The sequence below is a fragment of the Sylvia atricapilla genome, chromosome 3 (genome assembly GCF_009819655.1).
Source record: "Sylvia atricapilla isolate bSylAtr1 chromosome 3, bSylAtr1.pri, whole genome shotgun sequence".
Taxonomy (NCBI): Eukaryota; Metazoa; Chordata; class Aves; order Passeriformes; family Sylviidae; genus Sylvia; species Sylvia atricapilla.
In genome coordinates, this window is record NC_089142.1 from 53,505,897 (window position 1) to 53,527,847 (window position 21,951).

The window sequence follows — 21,951 nt, forward strand, 5'->3', positions numbered from 1 at the left end:
TCAGCTTGGATCCTCTACATAAATGGCTTCCAGTTGCAGTTGCACACTTCCTCTGTGTGATCTTTGGAGGCATCAAGTATCCAGCCCTATTCTCACCCTGGAATTAATTGACTTGACCAAACAATACTGCCATTACTATAGTTCACAGTTGATAAGCTTTGAAATTGATCTGGTTTTACATTTTTACAAAAACTGCACTTGATTCTTTTTCTTCCAGTTTCGAAAGAAATTAATTTCTTTGGATTTTGTTTTGTTTTGCAAAAAACCCTGTTGATTGCACTTAAGGAAGCAGAATCTCATCTCACCTTGGCACGTATATTCTGAAAGCAAATATTTAATCATTAATATTTTTTGTCAAAAATAAACTCTCCCTAGAAATACTCCTGGCATTCACTTCTTGCTGCCATTGGTTCTCCAGAGGCATTTAACAGCCAGATAAGAGTTCTTCTTAACTGGCTGTTAAATGATGCCTCCAGAAAGGTCTTTTGCCTTGTACTGATGTCCCAGTTCTAGAAAGTTGCAGTTCAAGCAGCAACTTTCCATTGTCCTCCTCAAGTTTACCTCTGGTACTGACTGTTAACAGCGGTTTGTGCTCAGCATTTTTGGAGCCTTCCCTGAATTTACCCCTTCGTGATCAGCTGCAAATTTCTGGGGGAAAAAAAAAAAAAAAAGAGAGAGAGAGAGAGAGCCCTACAGGTATTTTGCATTTGCCATGGGTTCAGAGACTTCCTTTCCCAAACACAAAGGCTACAGACCTGCCTAAAGTAAAGCCAAGTCTCCAAACAGCACTGGAGCAAGCTTTTGTCCCAGACAGACCTGAGAAAACAACCTTCCTGATCATATATGGAAATGCAACCTTTTTTTTTTTTTTTTTTTCCCCTCAAAAATCAATAAGGACGAGTATGCTGAGTATAGCATCAAGTTACAAGTCCCAGGTAGTTATGGCACAGTGACACAGCCCAGGTTAAGCAAACAGGTCTCAGCATCAAAAGCAGCGCTGTGCTGACCCATAGACTAAAAAGTGTAGCAGCTTCCTGATCCTCTAACCACTCCCTTGCAGCCTCTCCTGCTTTGGCTGTGCAACCCTGTCCACCACACCCAGCAGGGAAGCATCCACTCTTCAGCAGACTTAGGCTACTTACCAGCCCAGAATGCAAGGACTTGTTTTTTGCTGCGTGGTGTAGTTGGGCTTTGCTTTGCAGAGCTTGCAATTTTTTTAGTATAGAATTTATTTAATTTTTTTACTGATACAGCACAAACCTGCTCAGAAAGGAAGTTGAAACTGCATCAAGAAGGCTTCATTTGCAAAATAACACAATTAACTTATTTTTTCATGTGTTATGCTCTGCTCCCATCATAGCCCAGATTAAAGTAGTCTTCCCTCAAGCTTGTCAGAATAGATTGTTGAAAAAGTACAAGAATTTGAAATACATTAGTTACCAAGGTGCTTTCTGCAAAGTTTGTGTTGAAGGTCTTTCACAGCAGGGAAACTGCTCTTGAATCTCGGCCATACACAGGACTTGCAGAACTGGTTTTCACTTTACAGTAGACTTGCTGGACTATTCTGGATTTTAAAATGGAGAAACTAGTTTTCCCAATTTAATTAACAATCTAACTAAGATGGAGAAGAAAATTACTTACTTTTGTTATGACTTTAGTTCTGAGTAAAATTATAATGCTCTACATTATTATTAAGAATATCTGTAAAAGAAACTTAAGTTTATTGTCTCTGCTACTGATCCTGTCACTTCTTTTTCAGAATAAGACATAACACTCTCTAAAAATAAATCTCTCTCCAACCTCAGCAGTGAAGGCACCTGTATTTCAACAGACTTTGCCAGTGCAGATCTGACCACAGCCAACAAGGTTCTGAAGCAGCCACACGTTTCAGTATTATCTTATCACACACAATACCCCTTGACAAGGGTGGGGGGGAAGAAAGAAAGAAAAAAAAGAGGGGGAGAAAGAAAAAACAAAAGGGGGTAGGAGGGAAGGGAATTCCAGAAAAATTAAAGGTTTAGTCCCACAATTTTGGAAGGGATAAAAAAAAAGGGCAGGGGAGGAAAAACTTTTTTATCTGGGGTGCATTTCTTTATTCAGATGTGTTGAACCTAACCAATGGTTCTGTAAAGCTACAGCCGAAGAAAGCTTGTGCCTGATTTAACTGTTTTGTTGTGACAAAATACCCACTTAACACATTTTTCTGTTTCAACGTGCTATGCCACATTTATCTAACATATGTAAACAAATAATACATTAAAATGCATGCCATGTTCCATTTCAGCAGGATTTCTGAAGCAAGACAAACAAAACTGAAACTACTTGCATAGCGTTTTGAAAAATATTGGTTATGCTACACATTATACTTTGGACAAATAGTAGTAAATCAACACCCAGAAGTGTAATTCAAATTGAATTCAATCCTACCAAGATAAGTACATCTGATGTTCCAGCTCTTTTTGGAAAACCAGACAGCTGCTGCTAATTTCCATTTCATTGTTCAAATATATGCTGTTAAGACCTCATAATTAAGTGCAGGGAAAAAGATAATGCTTTACTTTAAGGCTCATTTTTATCCTTGTAAAAACAAAAGTAAAAAACCTAGGCACATGCAAACACATGCTTGCTCATATACACACAAATCCCATCAGATGTAAAATTTCTAGTTAAAAGAGAAATGTGCCAACCAAACAGATTTTGGCTTTGTTCTGATTTCTCTGTTAAGTCACACAATGGACAACTGATCTTCTGGCTATGACAGAAAACATTGTTTAGCAACCTGGAAATGCATTGCAAGCTGCTTGGTATTTTAACCTGCATCAGAAAAGCATACCCATATTTTGAAAATTTATCACAGTTTTCAATATATTACAAATAGTCTAATAATCCAGTTCACATAGGAAATAAATTTGGATCAATGTGAAGAGCTCATCTCTCTCTCATGAAAAAAAAACAGATTGTTACTCTGCATTTAGGTTTTACATTAAAAAACATTAGAAATACAGTAACGAGAACTTGCCATCACCTTGGTTAACCATCATGGAAAAAGGGAAGAGTTTGGTAATGGGTGGGTTTTCTTGGTGGTATTATTATTCACCATTAATAATTATTGGGCTTTTGTGTTGTTGTTTTTTTTAATGGAGGGGGTTATGTTTGTGTGTTCTTTACAAGCACAAGCATAGCATCAAAGGAGAAGGCCAAACAGCATCCTGAAAACAATTTCACAGCAGGGTAGGACCTGCAGCAGGGCAGAGGGAAGACCAACACCAACCTCCTTTACATCCCTTCCAAGGACAGAAACTGAGAAAGCTGAAAAATGAGCAGTGGTGGGGAAGAAGCAGCATTACAGCCCTTTTGCCTGTAGCTGTGGGTGTAACAGGAGTAGGAAGCAGGGAACAGAATAAGAGAAATACCAACGTTCAATTCATCAAAGTTAAACATGGCAATTCAGGCGTATCAGCGGTTCATTTTCTTTCAACCACTAACCCTCTGAAGGACAGAACCAGTTGCCAGTGCAGACACACAACAAAGTGCTTATATTGAATATAAAAATAACACCAAAAAAAATGGGGGGGAGAAAAGACAGACCATACAGGTCATAACTGTTTCTTAATTCATTTATTGGAGGTTTGAAAGTTTACAGTAATCCCTTAAGCATGGGGAAAAAGAAAAGGGTGAGAAACAGGGGATCAACTTGCATGAGACACTGTGGACCTGAGCATGTGCATCTTTAAATTCTCACAAAGAAAAAGAAAAAAAAATCAGATTAAACGAAAGCTATCTTTCTCCATTCCTGTCTAGAAGTCCACAAAGGCAGAAGACTTTTGCTTTTGAACTGTTTGCGCATTGGGTTCGTTTCTTTATTTCTTGGGGGCTTTTTTCATTTTCAGATGAAATCTACTTGTGAACTGAACCAGTAAACTGCAATACCTGAAGCTAATCTGGTCAAGCCAAATTAACTAATGATCAAACCTACCAAAGCTACAGACATGAGCATAATGCACACCCAAAGGGCAGCCACATACACTAGATAAAAAGTGTTTTACTGCTGAAGTTTGACAGCTGGAAGATGCAGTATCATCACTCATTCCATTCTCCTTGTTTTCCATGGATTGCAGGGCACAGTGGAAATGCCCTAAGCAAGGAGATCCCTTAGGTGTCTGCTGTTGAATCTGGCACAACTGCTGGGGTTTTTTCCATCCATAAAATTCAGTGGCAGGATGATACCCTCAGAAACCCATATCTCCACTAAGTCAAAAATTTTCTTGTTCTGTCTGGTGCCTTAAGACCACCACCACCTAAGTGGTACCACAACTTCCCTAATATTTGATTTCTTTCTCAGTAACTCAATGCACTAGGAAGACTGGAATTATAGGAACTGTGCTATTTAATTTTTTTAAAGGTTTATCACAGTCATTCACATTGAACAAATATGCTTTCCTTGCTTGTAAGCAATTTCATTCCATAAATAGAAGCAAACTACTACTTCCAGGTAAGAATTATTTTCTTCCAACAGATGTCACCTACCAAATAATGCACAACTCATGGCATATATTCATTGCCTGGAGAACACAGCAAAATTGACAACTATGGCAAAAAAGTAACTCAAGCCAAAAAGTTGACTCTAGACTGAAAATCTACATTATGAAATTTCTAAAGGTAAGTCACACACAAGCACCAAACAAGCACACACAAACATCCACAGTAAATATGATGTTCACACCACAGCAGGTCAGTAAAGTGACACTGCAACAACCCCATTAACTCCTCTGCTCTGCATTAGCAGGGGTGCCCACACAATCTGTACCTTCCATGAGCATGAAAAACATGTCTTTGCTCTGCATTGCAGTTGTCCAGCACTAACAGCACTGTTGGGCTTCCATTTGCTGTTGGTGATTGTCTGTGACACAAGGACAGATGCAGTAATCCCGGCACAGGCATCAACAAAATCACAAAGGTTTCCAGCTACAGGACCCACTCCAACAAATGAATATTACATGAAGAAGTCTCATGGATGACATACAAAAGACTCCAGAAGATACTGAGGCCACCAAAAACTAAAACAAATAAACAAAAAACACTAGGAAAAAAACACCTTAGGTTGCACTTTTAGGTAGTCAAGGTTCTTTGCTGAAGGAATCCACTCCAAAAAATAGTTTTATACCAATTCTTTAAATCTTCCGAAAGTTGTACATAAAAACATTTAAAGAAAATAGTGAAGGAGCTTCATAACTGACTAGGAAGAAGGGGAAGAACTCTCTAAGAGGGAAATAACATGTCTATAAAGACACCAATGCAATCATTCCTGGCTTGGAGAACTATCTGCCCGACTGTGCCATTGCTCCATCTCTCACAAGGCAATTGCTTGTTTGCAAACTTCTCACTATCTTAGGGCCAGAAAATTGTTCTACTTCAGATGATTCAGAACTTCCAGAACAGGAGTATAACTTACGTCACTCTGGTAAGAGGAGCAAGGAGGGTGAGGATGACTTTAAAATCCTTTGTAATATCTTTTGGACAGTTGAGGAAATTCAATACCAATTTGTTTATTTCTTTAAATACACAGACCTTGTACATTTGATCAGAATGTGATTCTCATGCAAATAAATTGATACACTCCCCTCCTCTTCGAATTTTGATAATTTTCTCCTTCAGAGCAACTATCTCAGTTGTTTTTCCAATGTCACCTCAAACAAAGTCTAAATCTCAGAAAAGAGGCACATGCAGGGTAGAGAGAATTATAAAGATATGAAGTACTTATTTCTCTCTGAGGAGGTCATATCACCAGTCAACATGGAATTCCTATTACATACTAGTCTGGATGAAGAATACTTTTTGACTTTACTCCAAGCCTCAGGCTTGTTCACCATTTAGCATTAGAAAAAGAGAAAATATTTTAAATAAAACCATCAAAACAACCAATACATTATAGTATGGTGTGCACATACTCAAAAAAAATTCTTCTTGAGCATTTCATCTTGCCCTAAATAACAAAAGCCAGAAAAGGACAAAAGAAAGTTAAGTAGATGCATAATTTTTTTTTTTTTTTTTTTTTTTTTTTTCCAACTGTACTAGTTTTGGCTATGGAAGAGCTCATATTTTTTCATAGTAGCTGGCATGTGGCGATGTTTCAGATTTGTGCTGGAAACAACATTGATAACACAGGGATGTTTCAGTTACTGTTGAGCAGTGCTTGCACAGAGCCAAGGCCTTTTCTGCTTCTCCCACCACCCCTCCAGAGCAGGCTGGGGGTGCACAGGTTGGGAGGGGATACAGCCAGAACATCAGACTCCCCACTCACACAAATGACCAAAGGGACACCCCACACCATATGGCATCATACACAGCAAATAAAGGTGGGAGACGGAAAAAGATGGGACATCCATACTGATGCCACTTGTCTTCCCAAGTCCTGTTACATGTGATGGAGCCCTGTTTTCCTGGAGATGGCTGAACACCTGCCCATGGGAAATGGTGAATTAACTCTTTGCTTTGCTTTACTTGCCCTCACAACTTTTGCTTTACCAATTAATCTGTCTTTAGCTCAATGTGCAAGTCTTCTTGGTTTTGCCCTTCCAATTGTCTCTTCCGCATCCCAGCACAGAGGTAGAAGGAAGAGAGGAAGGGAATGTGTGGGGCTTCATTGCCAGCCAGGGTTAAACCACAACAGCAAAAACGCATTGGGAGTTGGCAGTGGTCAGGGAAAATCCAGACTACTGGCAGCATACAATGCTTCACAGCAAAAATACAAAAAAATATATCTTATCAGTGTTGAATTGATGAGTTCAGACTTTTAAACTGAAAACCCTGACTCTTCAAGGCCCATGAATTTGGAGACTGATTGGTTTCCAATTCTGAAGTACAGAGATTTTAGGGAACTTTTTGATAATGATTCAATACTGCACCATTATATTTTTCTTTTATTCTCTTTCACTTAGGGGTAGTCCAAAAACCTCTAGGAGCGCACAATTCATTACTCAATCTTTTGAGAACTCATATAATGAAATGAAAGTATTATCAATTTCTGCTTTCTTTTAACCATCTATTTCAAGCATATATCACTGATTTCTGCCATAATCCTCTTTCATTCATTTCCCTTTTCATGTGAATAAAAGAGCCAAGTGGAAGAGTATATCATTGCCAGCTCCTTGATAGTGTGATATTCACAATTTTTCTTAGAAAGGGATAGGATCTTGAAGAAGCTGATAAAAATATGACAAAATCTGAGCTTCTTATGTAACAAGTAATTATGCATTTCAACTACAGACTAAAATCCTAAAAAAGAATAATCTCGACAAAAGTAACCATATCCAGAACTTCTTTATTTACACACCATGATTTAAGTCAATCTTGTATTTCTGAAACAAAAAAAAAGAATCAGGCTCTCTGAGACGGCTGATTAGCAATACTGTGTTTTCCACTTCACTGCCTGACAGTGCTTGCAGTATGACAGGGAGGAGAATGCTACAGGCTTTTCATAATCTTGGTAATCAAGGTTAATAGAAAATTTGCATACCACCTTGCAGATGTAAGGAATGTTTCCTGGAAGAGCACTGAGGATGAAGTCACATATATCTCCCCAGAAATTAAGCACCAGCTAAAAATATTACATATTTATCTCAAAGTAAGCCCTCACGAGTTTACAGCCAGTAGTGTTCCACTTAAAGATTTTTAGGTAATTATTAAGGTAATTCATAAAACAGATTCATATGTCATACTAACCTCCAAATCTTTCACTGCCTTGAAAAACACCAAGCATCTACTAAATTTTCATCACTTCACCCTGAAGATAATCACTATTTTGCAGGGAACAGTGAAAAAAGGTCAAGGTCTTTGTCAGCCTCATTGGCATGACATTATTTGATGGAAAAAGAGAATGGAAGAATCTTTTATGTAAAGCTATGTAATTCCTTACAATACTTCAGAACTCTAAGTATATTTCTACTCTCCTTCAAGTTCAGATCATACATATAGCACAGAAACCCAGAGCACAGTAGAACAAAAGGAAGCTACTCACAGACTGTAATATAACAAAGAAACACAGTGGAAAAGACAATATTGAAAATTTTAAACAAAGAAAAAGGAAAGGAGTAAACTGCTGACATTTCTTCTTTCTGAATACAAGCTCTTTAGTGTCAAAATTCTGTGAATTCTGTGAATTTTTTTCTAGGACTAAGGGTGAGCAACAAAAGCAATTGCTCAGGTTCTACAGTTCCTGCAAAAACCAAGGCATCCAAAGTAATTTCTTCTACAGCCGTGGTGGAATGGACTACTAGGTGTTTTGTGGAGTGAGAGCCATCCTTGCTTGCAATCATGAAGTACAGCTTGGATCACTGACTTAAACATGTCTGACACATTTTACCTCATTAACAATAATTTATGCTATTTTTAATTGTAAAAATGCTTTGATACTCATCTATCAGCTTGGCCCTTTTTTTATGCAGCAGACCCCAGAATAAATTAGGTCTCATCAAAGTAGGCTAATAAAAGTCAAACCCATTAAGCTAGAAAAGCTATTATTTACATCTCCTTAAGGCAATTTCAAAGTTCTTAAATAAAAAATAAAAAGTGGTGGGCAGGAGGAGACAACACAACAGGTAGGGGAGACACCAACAGCATATATCATCATTATTTACCTGCTTTCCCACCACCATCATTCCCTTATCCCTCAGAAAGTTCCTGTGCTCATAAATGAGCTAACTCCGGATGGAAAGAGAGCGCGTTGTGGCTGGCCTGCAGAACATCCCCTACTGAAACAATGCCACAGACCTGAACTAATAGTCAAAGCCTGCTTATCATCCCTAAGAAAAAATGCAGAGTTTCTGAGATGCCTCCAACACTTGTGTTGTTACTGAGAACTCAGATGTTGGCACTTCAGCTGTGATGAGGCTTGTTTGGGCAGTGCTCAGTTTCACTCCCTGCACTATGATTTCCCAGTTTGAATACTGGGACAAGTCAGAATTTGTACAAGTCCTTTGGCAGCTGTGAGTGCTTTGTGATCTGCAGAACTAAATTATTTAAATGGTTCTGGTAATCTCTCTATTGGAAATTACACAGTTTTTTGTCCTCAGCAAATCAATAAATATCTTGGAAGAAATGAGACAGAAATGTGACAGATACACTTGCACGCATCCATGTTTATCCTAGCAGTTAAAAAGCTGGTGTTTTGTTTGTACTAGCAAGGCTTGGAAAAGCAATAAGAAAGTTCATTATTTAAAAAGTCTTTCTCTAACTAACTCTTCAATTAACTGTATAAAGAAGAAACCCTCTGATTAAGTACTGCCTAGCAAGTAAATAGTCAAGAGAACACTTAGGGGTTTAGAAAGTGTTTCTGATGAGAAAGCATCATCATTCCTCTTTGGAGATATTTTCAAACATTAGAGATAGTGGTAAGTAGTAAGGCTGTTAAAAGTGCTTCCATCTGGTGAAACCTGTGAAGGAAAGAAGGAAGACAAAGGAAACAAATGTATAAGCCGTTTCATTGGGCAGTAATGGAACAAAATAGTTTATTGACAGTCACCTTAAATTCTTCAAAGCCACAAAGTATTCTCAATGGAGTTATTCCTCAAAAAGAGTGCTGAAGAATGATGCACCTACACAAGGAACATTTCAGTGACTTATACTAGCTGCAAACACAAGCTGTTTAGAAAAAGAAAAAAAGCTCTCAGTTTATTAACTATTACCTTAGATTTCTTTAATTATACAGCCAACTCATCTTTTACTAACACATTTTAGGAAACAACTTTTATATCTCCGCTAGCATGAAATACCAACCACCCCCCAAAAAAGTTATAATTCATACTTTATTTCTGAGAATCCTTAGAAACTTGAAGAATTTAAAAGGCTAATTTAAAGTTTCAATTTTAAAAAGTCTAAAATATTATGCTACCCCAAGTGAGATCAAAAGGAAATAGTAAGGGGAAAAGAGCCAAGAGAAATGGGTGTAGGGGTGGTAGTGGCAGACAGAGTCAGCTCGTATTTCTACAGCCAGACAAAAGCTTACACAAAATATGGCCAAATTGGTTTAAATAACCGCAGAATTAAAAAAAAATAAATTCCATTTAGGAATTCAGAAAAAAAGTTAAGCATACATCCACCTGGGGGTGAAGAGGGCTGGGCATCCACAACAGCTGTTTCTGTCAGGCACATTCACAGGTCTAAAGCCTGCAGTGTGACCAACTTCCATTCACTTTTTTCAGTCTGGTTTACTCACCAGACCAAAAAGGCTCCTAATTCCTGAACTGGAAGAGGATTCTCCTTCACATTAGAGAAGTTTTTGCAGAATTATATCATATTCCTCCAAATTGGGTCTTTTCCCAGGCCAGATAACTCAGCCTACTTCAGCACTGCCTCACACACACCACAGACCACTCTCCTCTGCTCCTGAACTCCTCTTCATGCTGAGATTTCCATCAATTTTCACTGCCTTGCAACTGAATATCCAAGACTTATACAGAGAGTTGTAACATTAACTGGTTGGCTGCTTATCAGTGTTGCTCAAATTTTTCTGATAAACACTTCCCACATTACATTCTGACCTAACTAGTCAAAAAACTTGCACTAGCTCCAAGTTTTATTTATAAAGCGTATATAAAGCGTCTTTGGTATTATTATCAGTAATTTTCTGTATTCCAAAATATTTTAAATAAAGGCCTATGAAAACATCAGTACTTTGGGATGTTGTTGATTTTCTTTTTTTTTCAGATTTTTGTACTTTCTTGATGTTTCAAGGGTAAAGTCTATATATAAAAAAGGGACATTGGCCTTAAAAATAGGAAGTTGGAGTTTGGGAGGCCAGATTTCTTCTAAAATTAGCCTATAGCTCAGTTCTAGACAGTTCACACAGGTACTTTCCATTGTGGAAAGCCACTTGTGGCTTTCCTTCCTTAGCTATACCAAATGACTAAATTACGTCTAACCCCGTGTTCCCAAATTTTTCTGCACGCAGCTTGTTTAGGGTATCACATGTCTACAAGTTCAGAATAGTGATCTGATATCCAAAAAGGCAACAAATTCTCATATTTCACATGAAATCTGTTTCCTACCTTATGTGGCATATGGCCCAACAATACATATCATTACTCAATCTTCAGTCTACTATCCTCCTGTTATACTTCTATTACAGTTTCAAGACCTTTCAAGATCATAAAAGAAAGTAATTTTCCAAGATCTTTGGGCAATTTAAGCTCTTTTAAATCCTATAAATCATAAGTATTATAATAAAGAACAAACTAATTATCCAAATCAAGATTCATAATTCTGCAAGAAAATTATTTGACTTTCCAGAGTTGCCCTGCAGTATTTCTGAACTCATAAAAGACCTTCTGCTCAGTGCAGTTCAGTGTTTTTACTCTGGTAGCTATACTTCCAGGTGCAATATCACTGTTGTGAAGCCAGTATCCCAGCCAGAACATTTGCTAAACTACAGAGCACCACTACTGTATAGTGAATTTTAAAAGAACCATGAAAAACCAAAGTAATTAGAATTTTGTAAGTTTGAAACTTAGGGTTCCAAGTCAAAAGTGTATTTACCAGGTTTTGATATAAACATCAGATATCTCATATAAAACCAAAACTGAAAAGCCCATGGTTCACATTACAAAGTTCATCTCATATGCGAGCAGGTACAAATGTGATCCTGTGGAACCAAAACAAGTCTGCTGAGGGTGAGGAGGAGACCATACAAAAAAATAGCAAATAGCAATTTTTGGGACACAGTGTTTAAAAAAAAAATAATCAAAGAACAAACAAACAAAATCAAACTAAAAAGGGATGACATAGGTAGCAAGGGAAGTGGAAAAATGACTGCTACAGAAGCAGACAGGAAGAGACAGCCCTCAGCAGTCAGATAACCCCTACTGTGCAAAGCAGGGGAGAACTTGGGGAACTGAATAGAAGCATCAGACAAAACAATTCATCCAGTAAGGAATAAACATCTCAACTAAAATAAATTCATTACAGTAATAACCAAAAAAGAAAACAATGAGATGAAACTCTAGTCAGTTACAAAGTTTAAACAACAAAAAAAAATCCCAAATTATTTTTCCTTTGCTACTTTGAAACAAACTTGAGGCAGGTCAAAGGTGGCATATTTCCAACTGAGTAATAAAAAAAATATTCCAGAACTAAAAATTACCAAAATCAAATCAACCTTGATCCCAAGGGATTGTCTAATCAAACTCTTTTCTTTGAGAGTTTCATCTGCATGTTAAACAAGCAGAATAGTGGTTGCAGATGCCTTGCTAGCAAGAGACAGATTGTATCATTACAGGACTTCTGAAACTCCCCACGTGCAAAATATGACAACTGGAGAATTACAGGCCCCAGGCTTGGAGAAACCGCCCAGGAACAGTCCTAACATGGAATTTACATCAGAATTCCTTGTCATATATACTTTGGATACTAGTAACTTAAATCTTTAAATCAAAACAAAACAATGCCACACACCCCCAACAAACAAACAAACAACTCAACAAAAAAACCAAATCCACACACACCAAAAAAGCCCCAAACCCACCTATCAGGAATACAGACAGGTATCACTTCGGTTCTTAAGCTCAATGCTTATTAGCCACATATATGCTCAAGGCTGGATGTATTCTAGGAGAAGTACAACCATGAGTTTGTACTGTTCCTAAACTCTTCTACAAGCTTCCACTGCTATCTGCCAGCAGAGACAGGGTATAAAACTAGATAAAAACTTTCATCCAGTAAAGCTATTATAATAAAATGCACTGTGTTTTGTCAGAAAATAAATATATAAATGATTTCCCAGCAGAATACAGTTTAAGAAAGTTAAGGAAATGGATTATTTGAATAACGTGTTCCTGTGAGTAAAAGGAAGTGTTAAATCCAACCAAAAATGCATAAACTGAATAAACTACAGTGCCATGCAAAAACACTGCTAGTTTTGAACAGGAAGCAGTAATGTTTCAACAGAGCACAGCAGAGTAAAGCCATGCTGTTTAGAAGCTAATTAGCCAAGGTGCAACAGTCTGATATTACAACTTATTTGGCCATGCTGCCAACCTCCAAGTCACCACACGAGACTTCCTTATAGTGCAACCTGTACTATTCAGCCCCTGATAATCTCTACTCTCCTCCCTCACTTAAAAGTGAAGGAAATAGCAGTGAAGTTGACCTGACTGTAACAAAGTACATGCAAACAATTGTGCTCAGCAGTGATATTCAGCAGTGACCTTGCTTGTACCGGCAGGGATCTGATTCCCAGGTTAATAAAGAACCATTTCCATCTTGTTATAGAAACTAGTGCTTATTTTCCTCAGTGCTAGCTGAACTCATTGACCAACAGGTAGATAAAAGTGCCAAAATCACAAGCTACAATTGTACAGCATGGAAGTCATATGAGAAAAATGAACACAATATTTCCATTCCAAAGCATAACTCAACTGAAAATTAAGGATAAGAACCCCCAAACCGAAAAAAAACCCAAATAAACAAAAATCTACCAAGAGCAATATTGAACCAGAACCTTGAGAGCTGAAAGAACCAAAATCACAAAAATTCCAACCCTGTTTGTGCAAACAAGCAGTTATGCATAGATAGCATGCAGATTTCCCCTTCTGTTCATAAAAGCAATTGTGCAAGCTGGCCACAAATCACAGCAGGCTGCATTAGTAGTCCTTCATTTCTACTCCAGGTTTATGTTTAATTTAAATATAAACCAGGTTACACATGATTTCAATATTCTGTTGGACGACCAAGCAAGGGAAAGAATGCATTTAAGCAGAGTCTACAGAGAGATAATGTGAAGGTTATAACATAAGTGAAAAATGGCCACGTTGCTAAGATAAGGCTCCAACCACCAATCTCATTGTCAAGCCTGGCCATCTGTCAGCAGAAACTTGATTTACTGCATATAATTCTGCTATACTTGATCACTACTGTTCTGTTATAAAAGGCTCCCGAGGTTTATTTAAGGACACCAAATGGTACTTTCTAGCAACATAAAAAGGGTTAATAAAACACCTCCTCAAAAGCCAAGCTTTTTGAAACCAGGCTTCAGAACTTTAAATCAAATTTTACACAGTTTCAATGCCACTGGTAAATTAAATTTCTTTATAAATAAAAACATTAAAACCATGGAAACAACCCCCTCCCCCCCAAGCCATAAAATGATAGCAAATGATGTAATTTTCACTGTATATGTAAGGCTTCTTGAACTGAAGCTTGTTTATGGATACTATTTTGATGGTGGGGAATTGCAACAAACTTTAGATAAAAGCACTTTTAAGATACATTCCTACAATACCACTATTCAATAAAACAATTAATAAAGCAGCCACTTTTCTTTGTTTGATAACTACTCTGGATAACCAAACTGTTTGCAAGAGTACTAATGATGAATATTTAGATAGGGGCCTGTAAGCACATTACCACCTCATGGTGTAACAATTCAGGTGAGAACATGTAATCCAACTCTTCCCACTGCTACACACCAGAACAAAAATGCCCATGTATGAGATTCATCCCTCACACCAAATACCCACCACGTAAAACATCTGCAGGTGCTTTCTCAGGTTGGTCAAACAAATCAAATAACAGCATCCAGTAATAACAAAACAATTTTCCCCTCCAAACAACAGGCCGACACTGCAGGTGGTTTTGCCCCATAGCAAGCAAACAGGAAAAAAAGCACATCCTGAACAGCTGCTCATTAGGTGAGCACCATTCTGCCTGCACAGCAAATGAAGCAAATGTCATGTGGAAAAAAACACAGTATACAGTCATGTAATTAGACACGGTAACAGAGGCATACACAAAAAAGGAGGGAAGACAAGTACAAATTACAGTTGCACAGGCAATTTATTTCTGGGAGTTTATAATTTTTGATGTTCCTGGACTTTAACCTTACTATATTTTTAACAAGGCTTTTTTTCCACCTGATTTTTTTTCCTATTATACAATAACAGATAACTTTGGACAATCACCTACTATAAAAAAATATCCATTCCCATACAATTATTTATACCGAATGGAACACTTTACTTGAGCACACTAGGAGAATACTCCATCAGAACAGATCAAAACAACACAAAGTGAATAGGACTTTGCAGTAAATATTATAAAGTATGAATTTATTGTGAGTTTACCTGATACTCATTGGGCCAGAAAGTGCTGACAGCCAACTCTGCTCGAAGCCAGTCTTTGCCAGTGGAACCAGTGACATTCCAGATGGGATTAGCCAGTGGTCCTTTGTTCACCCTAACTAGGATGTTCAAAGTGCCTGGGTTTCCCCCATTCTTGCTGTACAGAAGGTAGCTGAAATCAATGCAGTGAGTATCATTTTCTTTCATTGTTGGAAGCTGAAGTCGAGTCTTTTCTCCAGGGTCATGGTCTGATGAAATCACTATCATGTATGATCCTAAGAAATGGGGGAGTGGGAAAAGGGGGAAAAAAAAGCAGTAGTTAGGAAAAAAGACAAATACTAAGAAACTGATTGTTCACTGTGAAAAAGGATGAAATGCACACGTTTTCTTATCCTAGAAACCTCAAAATTCAAGCGGCCTGAAATCCAGCAAGCTATAAAATGGCTAGACACATGACTGAAGCAGTACCTACAGAAGATATCACATATTTCTGAGGACCTTTCTACATGCCACCACCTACAAACCTTTCTCTCTTGTTTTTGGATCAGATAATTAGAAATAGGATCACAGATGGGAAAACAATAGCAGAAGAAGCAAAGATTCATCATTATTCTGAGGTCACTGAGGCAAAGATTCTCTCAACTTGCTCAGCAGATTTTCTGAAAACAAAACAAAAAATAAGCTCCACACTCCTCAGTGCAGTTCTATCACACACCTTTTTGTACCCAAAAAAGAGGCAGTCCTGAATTAGAGATATATTAGCAATGGAAATAACTGACTAAGGATACCAAGCCAAATTTCTTTGGAAAAGTTTTGTTTGCTGCTCCATTTGCCAATGGATTTAAGGTGATAACAGAAGTTTCTACAGCTAGAAGAGTGTCCATGTTGTAAATGTGTATTACAAATACACACAAGACAAAACAGGCTGTGCCTGTCTAGCTACAAAGGCAGAAAGTGGATATCATATGTTTCAACATGCTACACAGGCAGTAATAATGAATCAATCTGTTCTGCTGTCCTACAGAATGGAGGGAAAAGACAGGCTGCCATCTAACCGAGCCCAGAGCTGACCTGTTTCTTCAAGAGTGACAACTCCAAACCGAGAACTACCCAGTGAATGAACCCCACAGAAGAAAGCTTGCTGGACGGGGTATGCCAGGCTGAACTTTCCAACCAAGTGAGAAAATCGAATTCAGTATACAATCTGAATCATTGTTACAGGAAATTTTCCCTACCTAAATTTTCCTACCCATCTGCTTAATGATTCCAGAATCTTCCTACTGATAGATTTTTATTTTGCTTTCAGTACTAAAGGGCATCACAATAAAGAGCCTTTTCTTGTGAGAGAAGTTCAGATTGAATTAATCAAAAATAGAAAAAATGTAACCCAAACGTTAAGGGGAAAAAAAAAAAAAAAGGTGAACATTTGCCCAAACGAGTACTCTTACAGAAATTTTGGGATTATGAAGGATGCTCATATAAATTATTATCATTTTGGATGTCAAATTTTATCCTTTGATTTTTAGACAATAAGGAACTATTGTGTGTTCTAGTATGTCCTAAACAGTCATATTAGGCATTCTGAAAATTGTTCACAAGCTGTTGCTCAGGAAAAGATGAAAATTTATGTACATGGATTAAGTCATCTGTGTGAGATGCTAATTTACTAGCCTGTAAAGCAAGTCTGTGTTAAAAAACTTAGGAAATAAAAAGAGAAAGAAATACTATAGCATGAAAGCTGTTCTTATTAAAGCACAGTGCATTTTTGAAATCTATATTTTTACTAGTCATCTTTAAAAGAGGGTTTAAAGAAAACTATTATAATGTAACATAAGAAACCAGTTCATATTTAGAATTACATGCAGAATCCATTATTTATTTTTCTATAGGCAAATCTGGTAAAGTAGCAATTCCTGGTTATTTCTTCATCATTAATAGCCACTTATAAAAACACAAAGGCATCTTATTATACTATTTAGGTTACTTTAAGTCTCTAAAGACTATCATCTAATATCAGTTGATGATGGCCTGAGAAAGTGTTTGTAAACCACATCCACTGGTGTGCAATTTTTATGCCCCTTGACTCTAGAATAAACTTAATAATGTGCTAGTTTGTAATCTCTATTTTAGTAATACATATGTTCTTATAAGCACCTGATCATCAGACCAGAGTATAAGATTCTCATAAGTTTTGTCACTAAATACTATGGATGTGGCAGGGGAAGGCTGTACATCAGCAGTTTGGGGTTTTTTCCTTTCACATAAGAGTTGAAAAACTGAAAATGTTCAGCAAAAAATTACAGACTGCTCCCCACACTGTTAGCACTAATTGGCCATCTAAATTGCCTCTTTGCCTTTGTTACTTGTATTTTACAAATAACTTTAAGCAATACACAAAAAGCAACCCAGTCTTTCAAAAAAAAAAAAAAAAACCAAAAAAACCCACAAAAAAACCACAAAAAAACCACAAAAAACCAAAAAACCAAAACAAAACAAAAAAACCAACAATCCAAGAAACCAAACTTCTTGTATTTCTAAAGCTGAGATACAGAAGACAAACCCTCCAGCATTTTCTGAAGGTGATTTTGGGAGGGAAGGAGGAAGAAACAAAATATAACAATAAATTTTGCAGACATTTCTAAAATGTTTCGCTTAACTTCTCTCAGGATAAAACCACTGGAAGGAAAAGAAAATCAATCTCAAATTGCAAGAAATAAACCAGAAGTATTTAAAGATCTTGTTTCTATAGTAAGGGAATCTGCTATAGCCTTTGGAAGCTTCAACACACATTTTTAACATATCAATATATTTTATAGTACTCCACTTTCTCAACCTCATTTTTCAACATTTAAAAGCACTTAGCAGTGAATTTGCATACATCTATCTACATATGAGTCCTACAGCATTTCATGAAATACTCTAGACAGCATTCATAGACCATTTATCACAAAGCCAAAGCATCTGTTCACCATCTTGGAAACTAGTTCCCTTCTCCTCCTTTTTTTAAACTTAAGCAGCTGTATTCCACAAATGTACAGAACCTTGCTTCCCCCTCAGTCATCCATCTACTCCAAGAAAGTCAAAAGCCAATGCCAGAGTAAACTATACAGCAAACTTATATCTTTGGAACACGTACAAAATACTGTCTTACACCTTTCATAAGAAAGTCATTCCTTACTTGTAAAGAAATACAATAGGATTGAAAGAGTTAGGAGTTTCCTCCCATTTATATATGTTTGCAATATCTTAATACTAGTTATTAATAATTATATTATTGCAAAATCTTCATAATATCTTAAGATATTATTAGACTTGGCAGAAATGCAAAGTATAAACAAGGGAACTGCTCACAACCTCATTAATTCCCAAGATTATCAACTGTTTGAGATTTTCAGTGAGAGGTCAGAGCAAGTGTTACAGCTACTCACAGTGGTGCTCCAGGCTGGAGCAGGGTCACGGGGTGAGGAGGAGCAGACATCAAGTGCAATGGGCTGACTGCAGCCCCCAGTTCCCATTCCCATGTGCTGGGATGGAAATTTGGTTAATTTTTCCCCAAGATGAATCTGTTTTGTCTGTGGCAGTAACTGGTGCTTTACAAAATAAGTAATCTCCTTGTCTTTGTCTCAACCCATGAGCTTGCCCACACTATTTTCCCCCTTGTACTGATGAGGAAAGGACCAAAAAGAGGCAGGGCAAGGAGCTGGCCAAGGTAAACACACCAGAGTTGCCAGAAAGGTAAAGAGCAGCAGTTAGTGTCAGCTAACACTAGTACTAAGTGTTTTATTAAAACACTTAGTAGAGCTAGGCTCCATGGTTTTCCCCATTGTTACCGGCCTAACAAGTTTAGGCACAAGCAGATGTAAAACACTGTATACATCTACTTCCCTTGAAAACAAGGACGAAAAAACACACTAACATGTGTTCTTGTTTCCACTAAGTCAATTGCAAATGAATTAGGCCATTAAATCCAAAAATGGTGGTAAAAACTCAAACCAAACCAACAAACAAAGAAAGTGCCAAATCAACATATTTGTGGCAATGGAGAAAGAAAATGAACTTTTTCCTTCTTACAAGACAGAAAGGGCCAATTTCATCTTTGGATGATGCTGCAAAGAAATGAAAGAAGAAAAGCATCCAGAGTCACATTTGTGCCTGGACAAAGATCCATTGCTCTATAATATTCCTCTCACTCCCTATTTTTCACCGTGTTCCAGCATGATGTCTTTGGTTACTCCGGCACTTAGTGCAGTTACAAAATGCACACAACTCATCAGTAACATTTTTCTTGAAAATTTTTCTTCTAGTTTGACAGTAATACTGTTTCATCCTTCTTTCAGTAATTCCCAGAAGAAGAATCTTCTCCATTCTTGTGAATTTACAATCTTTAAATTTCATAAATATGTTCTCTTTCCCCCAGGAAGCTTAAGTGTTAATTTTTCCTACTTGAATGTAGTTTAGATTTCTCAAAATCAAACTCCATCCTCTCATTTAGCTTTTCTTTTCTGAAGTGCCTTCTATCTATTTCCTAGTTAATAGCTTCTAATGTTATTCCTGATGTAAAAGGTCAATCCAATTCTCTCCTACACAAAACAGAAACATCAGACTATGAAACAGCTAAATGGCACTGCCCCCTAAGCTTTAACCAAGTTCATGCTAACAGTTCAGCTTTAGGATCAATCTTTCAAGAGGATTTTGATGCCTACTTGGCATTCAATTCATGAACTTGCTAAAAGGCATCTACAGAGCTACAGAATAAGAGATACTAGACTTTCCTTGAGCTATGTTATTAAACATTGGCATATACACCTCATAGTTTTCACTGCTTTTTATTTATTTTGATAAGAATTAAACTTGATGTCCTAGTTCAGTGGAAAGGACAGATCACTTCAGAAAAAATGAATTCTTTATCTAATTAAGTGTGAAAAGTCTTAGGTTTTATCCCCTACTGAAAACCAAGCTCTCTTATCACGTAGCAGTTAATCAAAGCTAATAAAAAAAAAGTCCTTATATAAAATAAAATTTTCCCACTGTAAGCTACTAGTGTGACAGAGCAGTTTCCCAATCAAATTATTTTCTGTCACTTCCTTGCTTCCTGAAAAACAGGTTTGTATTTGGAGTGTGAAACTTGTCATTTTCAGCAGGCTGGTCTTCAGCTTCTGCAAAACTTCTTTCCTCCCAAGAAGAACTAACCATCAAATCATCTCCATTTTGGGGACATACTGTGGTAATTTCTCTGCCTGTGAATGACAATATCAATTACAGTGAGTGGAGGGTCCAAGCATTTATGTACCTTATCCTAAAGCTCGAGACTGTGTGACCTTTTTATCTTTTAATAATAACTGTGTAACATAGCCCCGATTATGTTTTGGGCAACATTTATAAGAGACTGCAGGCAAAGAGTAAACACTGAAATAGAGAAATAGGCTCGCAACTGGAAGCAGACCGCAAGGAAAAGCTCAGAAACATGGTAATTCACAAAAAACTTATATTTCACACACAATAATGTTTAATGCCTATTTTGTTCTCCAGAGAATGCCTTCCCTTGTGACAGATTGAGAGAGCCCTTTACTTGTAGTCCTGTAATTTGCAAGAGGGAAAAAAATAAAGGCTAATGATAAAAAGTCAAAAGCTCTTAAATACTTCTTTTTGCAGGAAGTTCTTTTTAAAAGAAAAAAACCCAGGCCTATGGACAGATTAAACATACTCCAGGTAAACCTCCATGTGCTCAGGTTTAATAAAACCTCAAGCCATTATAGCCTTTTCATTCTCTTTAGTCCTTCATTACCCAACATATAGTAAAGGTCTGCAACCCTAGAACAGAAAAAAAAAAAAAAAAAAAAGAAAAAACCCCAAAGAAATTTTGAAGAAAAACTAGAGACATTGTGTTAGGATTTTTAATTTTAGTGCCCTGCACCTTCAGTTAGGGCTATTCCTTTAGGAGTATGGCTAGAGAAAAATGCTAATTTGTAACATTACAATCTTACTTAAAATACATTATTTGATACACACTTAAAATATTCAATATAGTTATATCCAGATTTTACCTGCTCTCATTCTAAAAGTTCGAAAATAATGTCATTGGTGTAAACAACACAAGATTTCTCAAAAATTTCTTTAGATGGCTACAAATGAGAGGTATCTTTCCACTTACTTCACTTGTTTACAATATCATTCCCTACACAAGACTCAAATTGTTGAAGGCTTGTTTGAAGTTCTTTACAGATTGTCAGAGTGAAAGCGGGGGTGAACCAGGATCATGAATTTCAACTTCATTGCCTAGCTCAGTTCCAAGGCACCACAACTTCACTGCAAGTCAAGATAACACTCTGAATTTACTACAGAGATTAAAAGTAACAACAAAAATACACAAGAGACAGAAGAGAAAATTTTTTCTGGAGGATGCAAATCTTTTGGCGGGTTTCCTACTTCCAACAGAAGATAAGAATCATTAAAAAAACCAACCCAAAGCAGGTTCTTAAGCTACATTGTATAAATAAAAGCACAGCATTCACTCAATTTGAGCAGAAACTTAGCCTCATAGACTGCAAGAGCTCATCAATTCATCAATTTCACACTGACATTGCAATTTCACAGGAGGAGACAAGGTGTCCTGCCCTCCAGGCTGTACTTGTTGATGCCAAAAGCTCTGCTCTACAGCAAGGTCATGCAACTGGGATTCCCCCATTAACCACACCCACGGAGGTCAAGCAACAGGGACACAGCCTGACAACATTGATCCAGATAAGGCAAATAAAAACAGCATCAGATCAGCCAAAGAATTAATATCGTGGGCAGCATAACACTTTACCAGTAGTTATAACCATGATACTGCTGGTTTGAT

At 37.2% G+C, this 21,951-nt stretch overlaps 1 protein-coding gene across 5 annotated transcripts in view; it reads right to left on the bottom strand.

Moving 5' to 3' along the window:
* Positions 1-21,951, bottom strand: part of PTPRK (protein tyrosine phosphatase receptor type K) — a 380,804-nt gene that overhangs the window by 236,373 nt on the left and 122,480 nt on the right. For all 5 annotated transcript variants that reach the window (XM_066315364.1, XM_066315362.1, XM_066315363.1 and 2 more), the window contains exon 3: positions 15,114-15,385. In XM_066315364.1, coding sequence (XP_066171461.1) covers positions 15,114-15,385 — 272 coding nt within the window. The remainder of the gene's footprint in view (positions 1-15,113; positions 15,386-21,951) is intronic.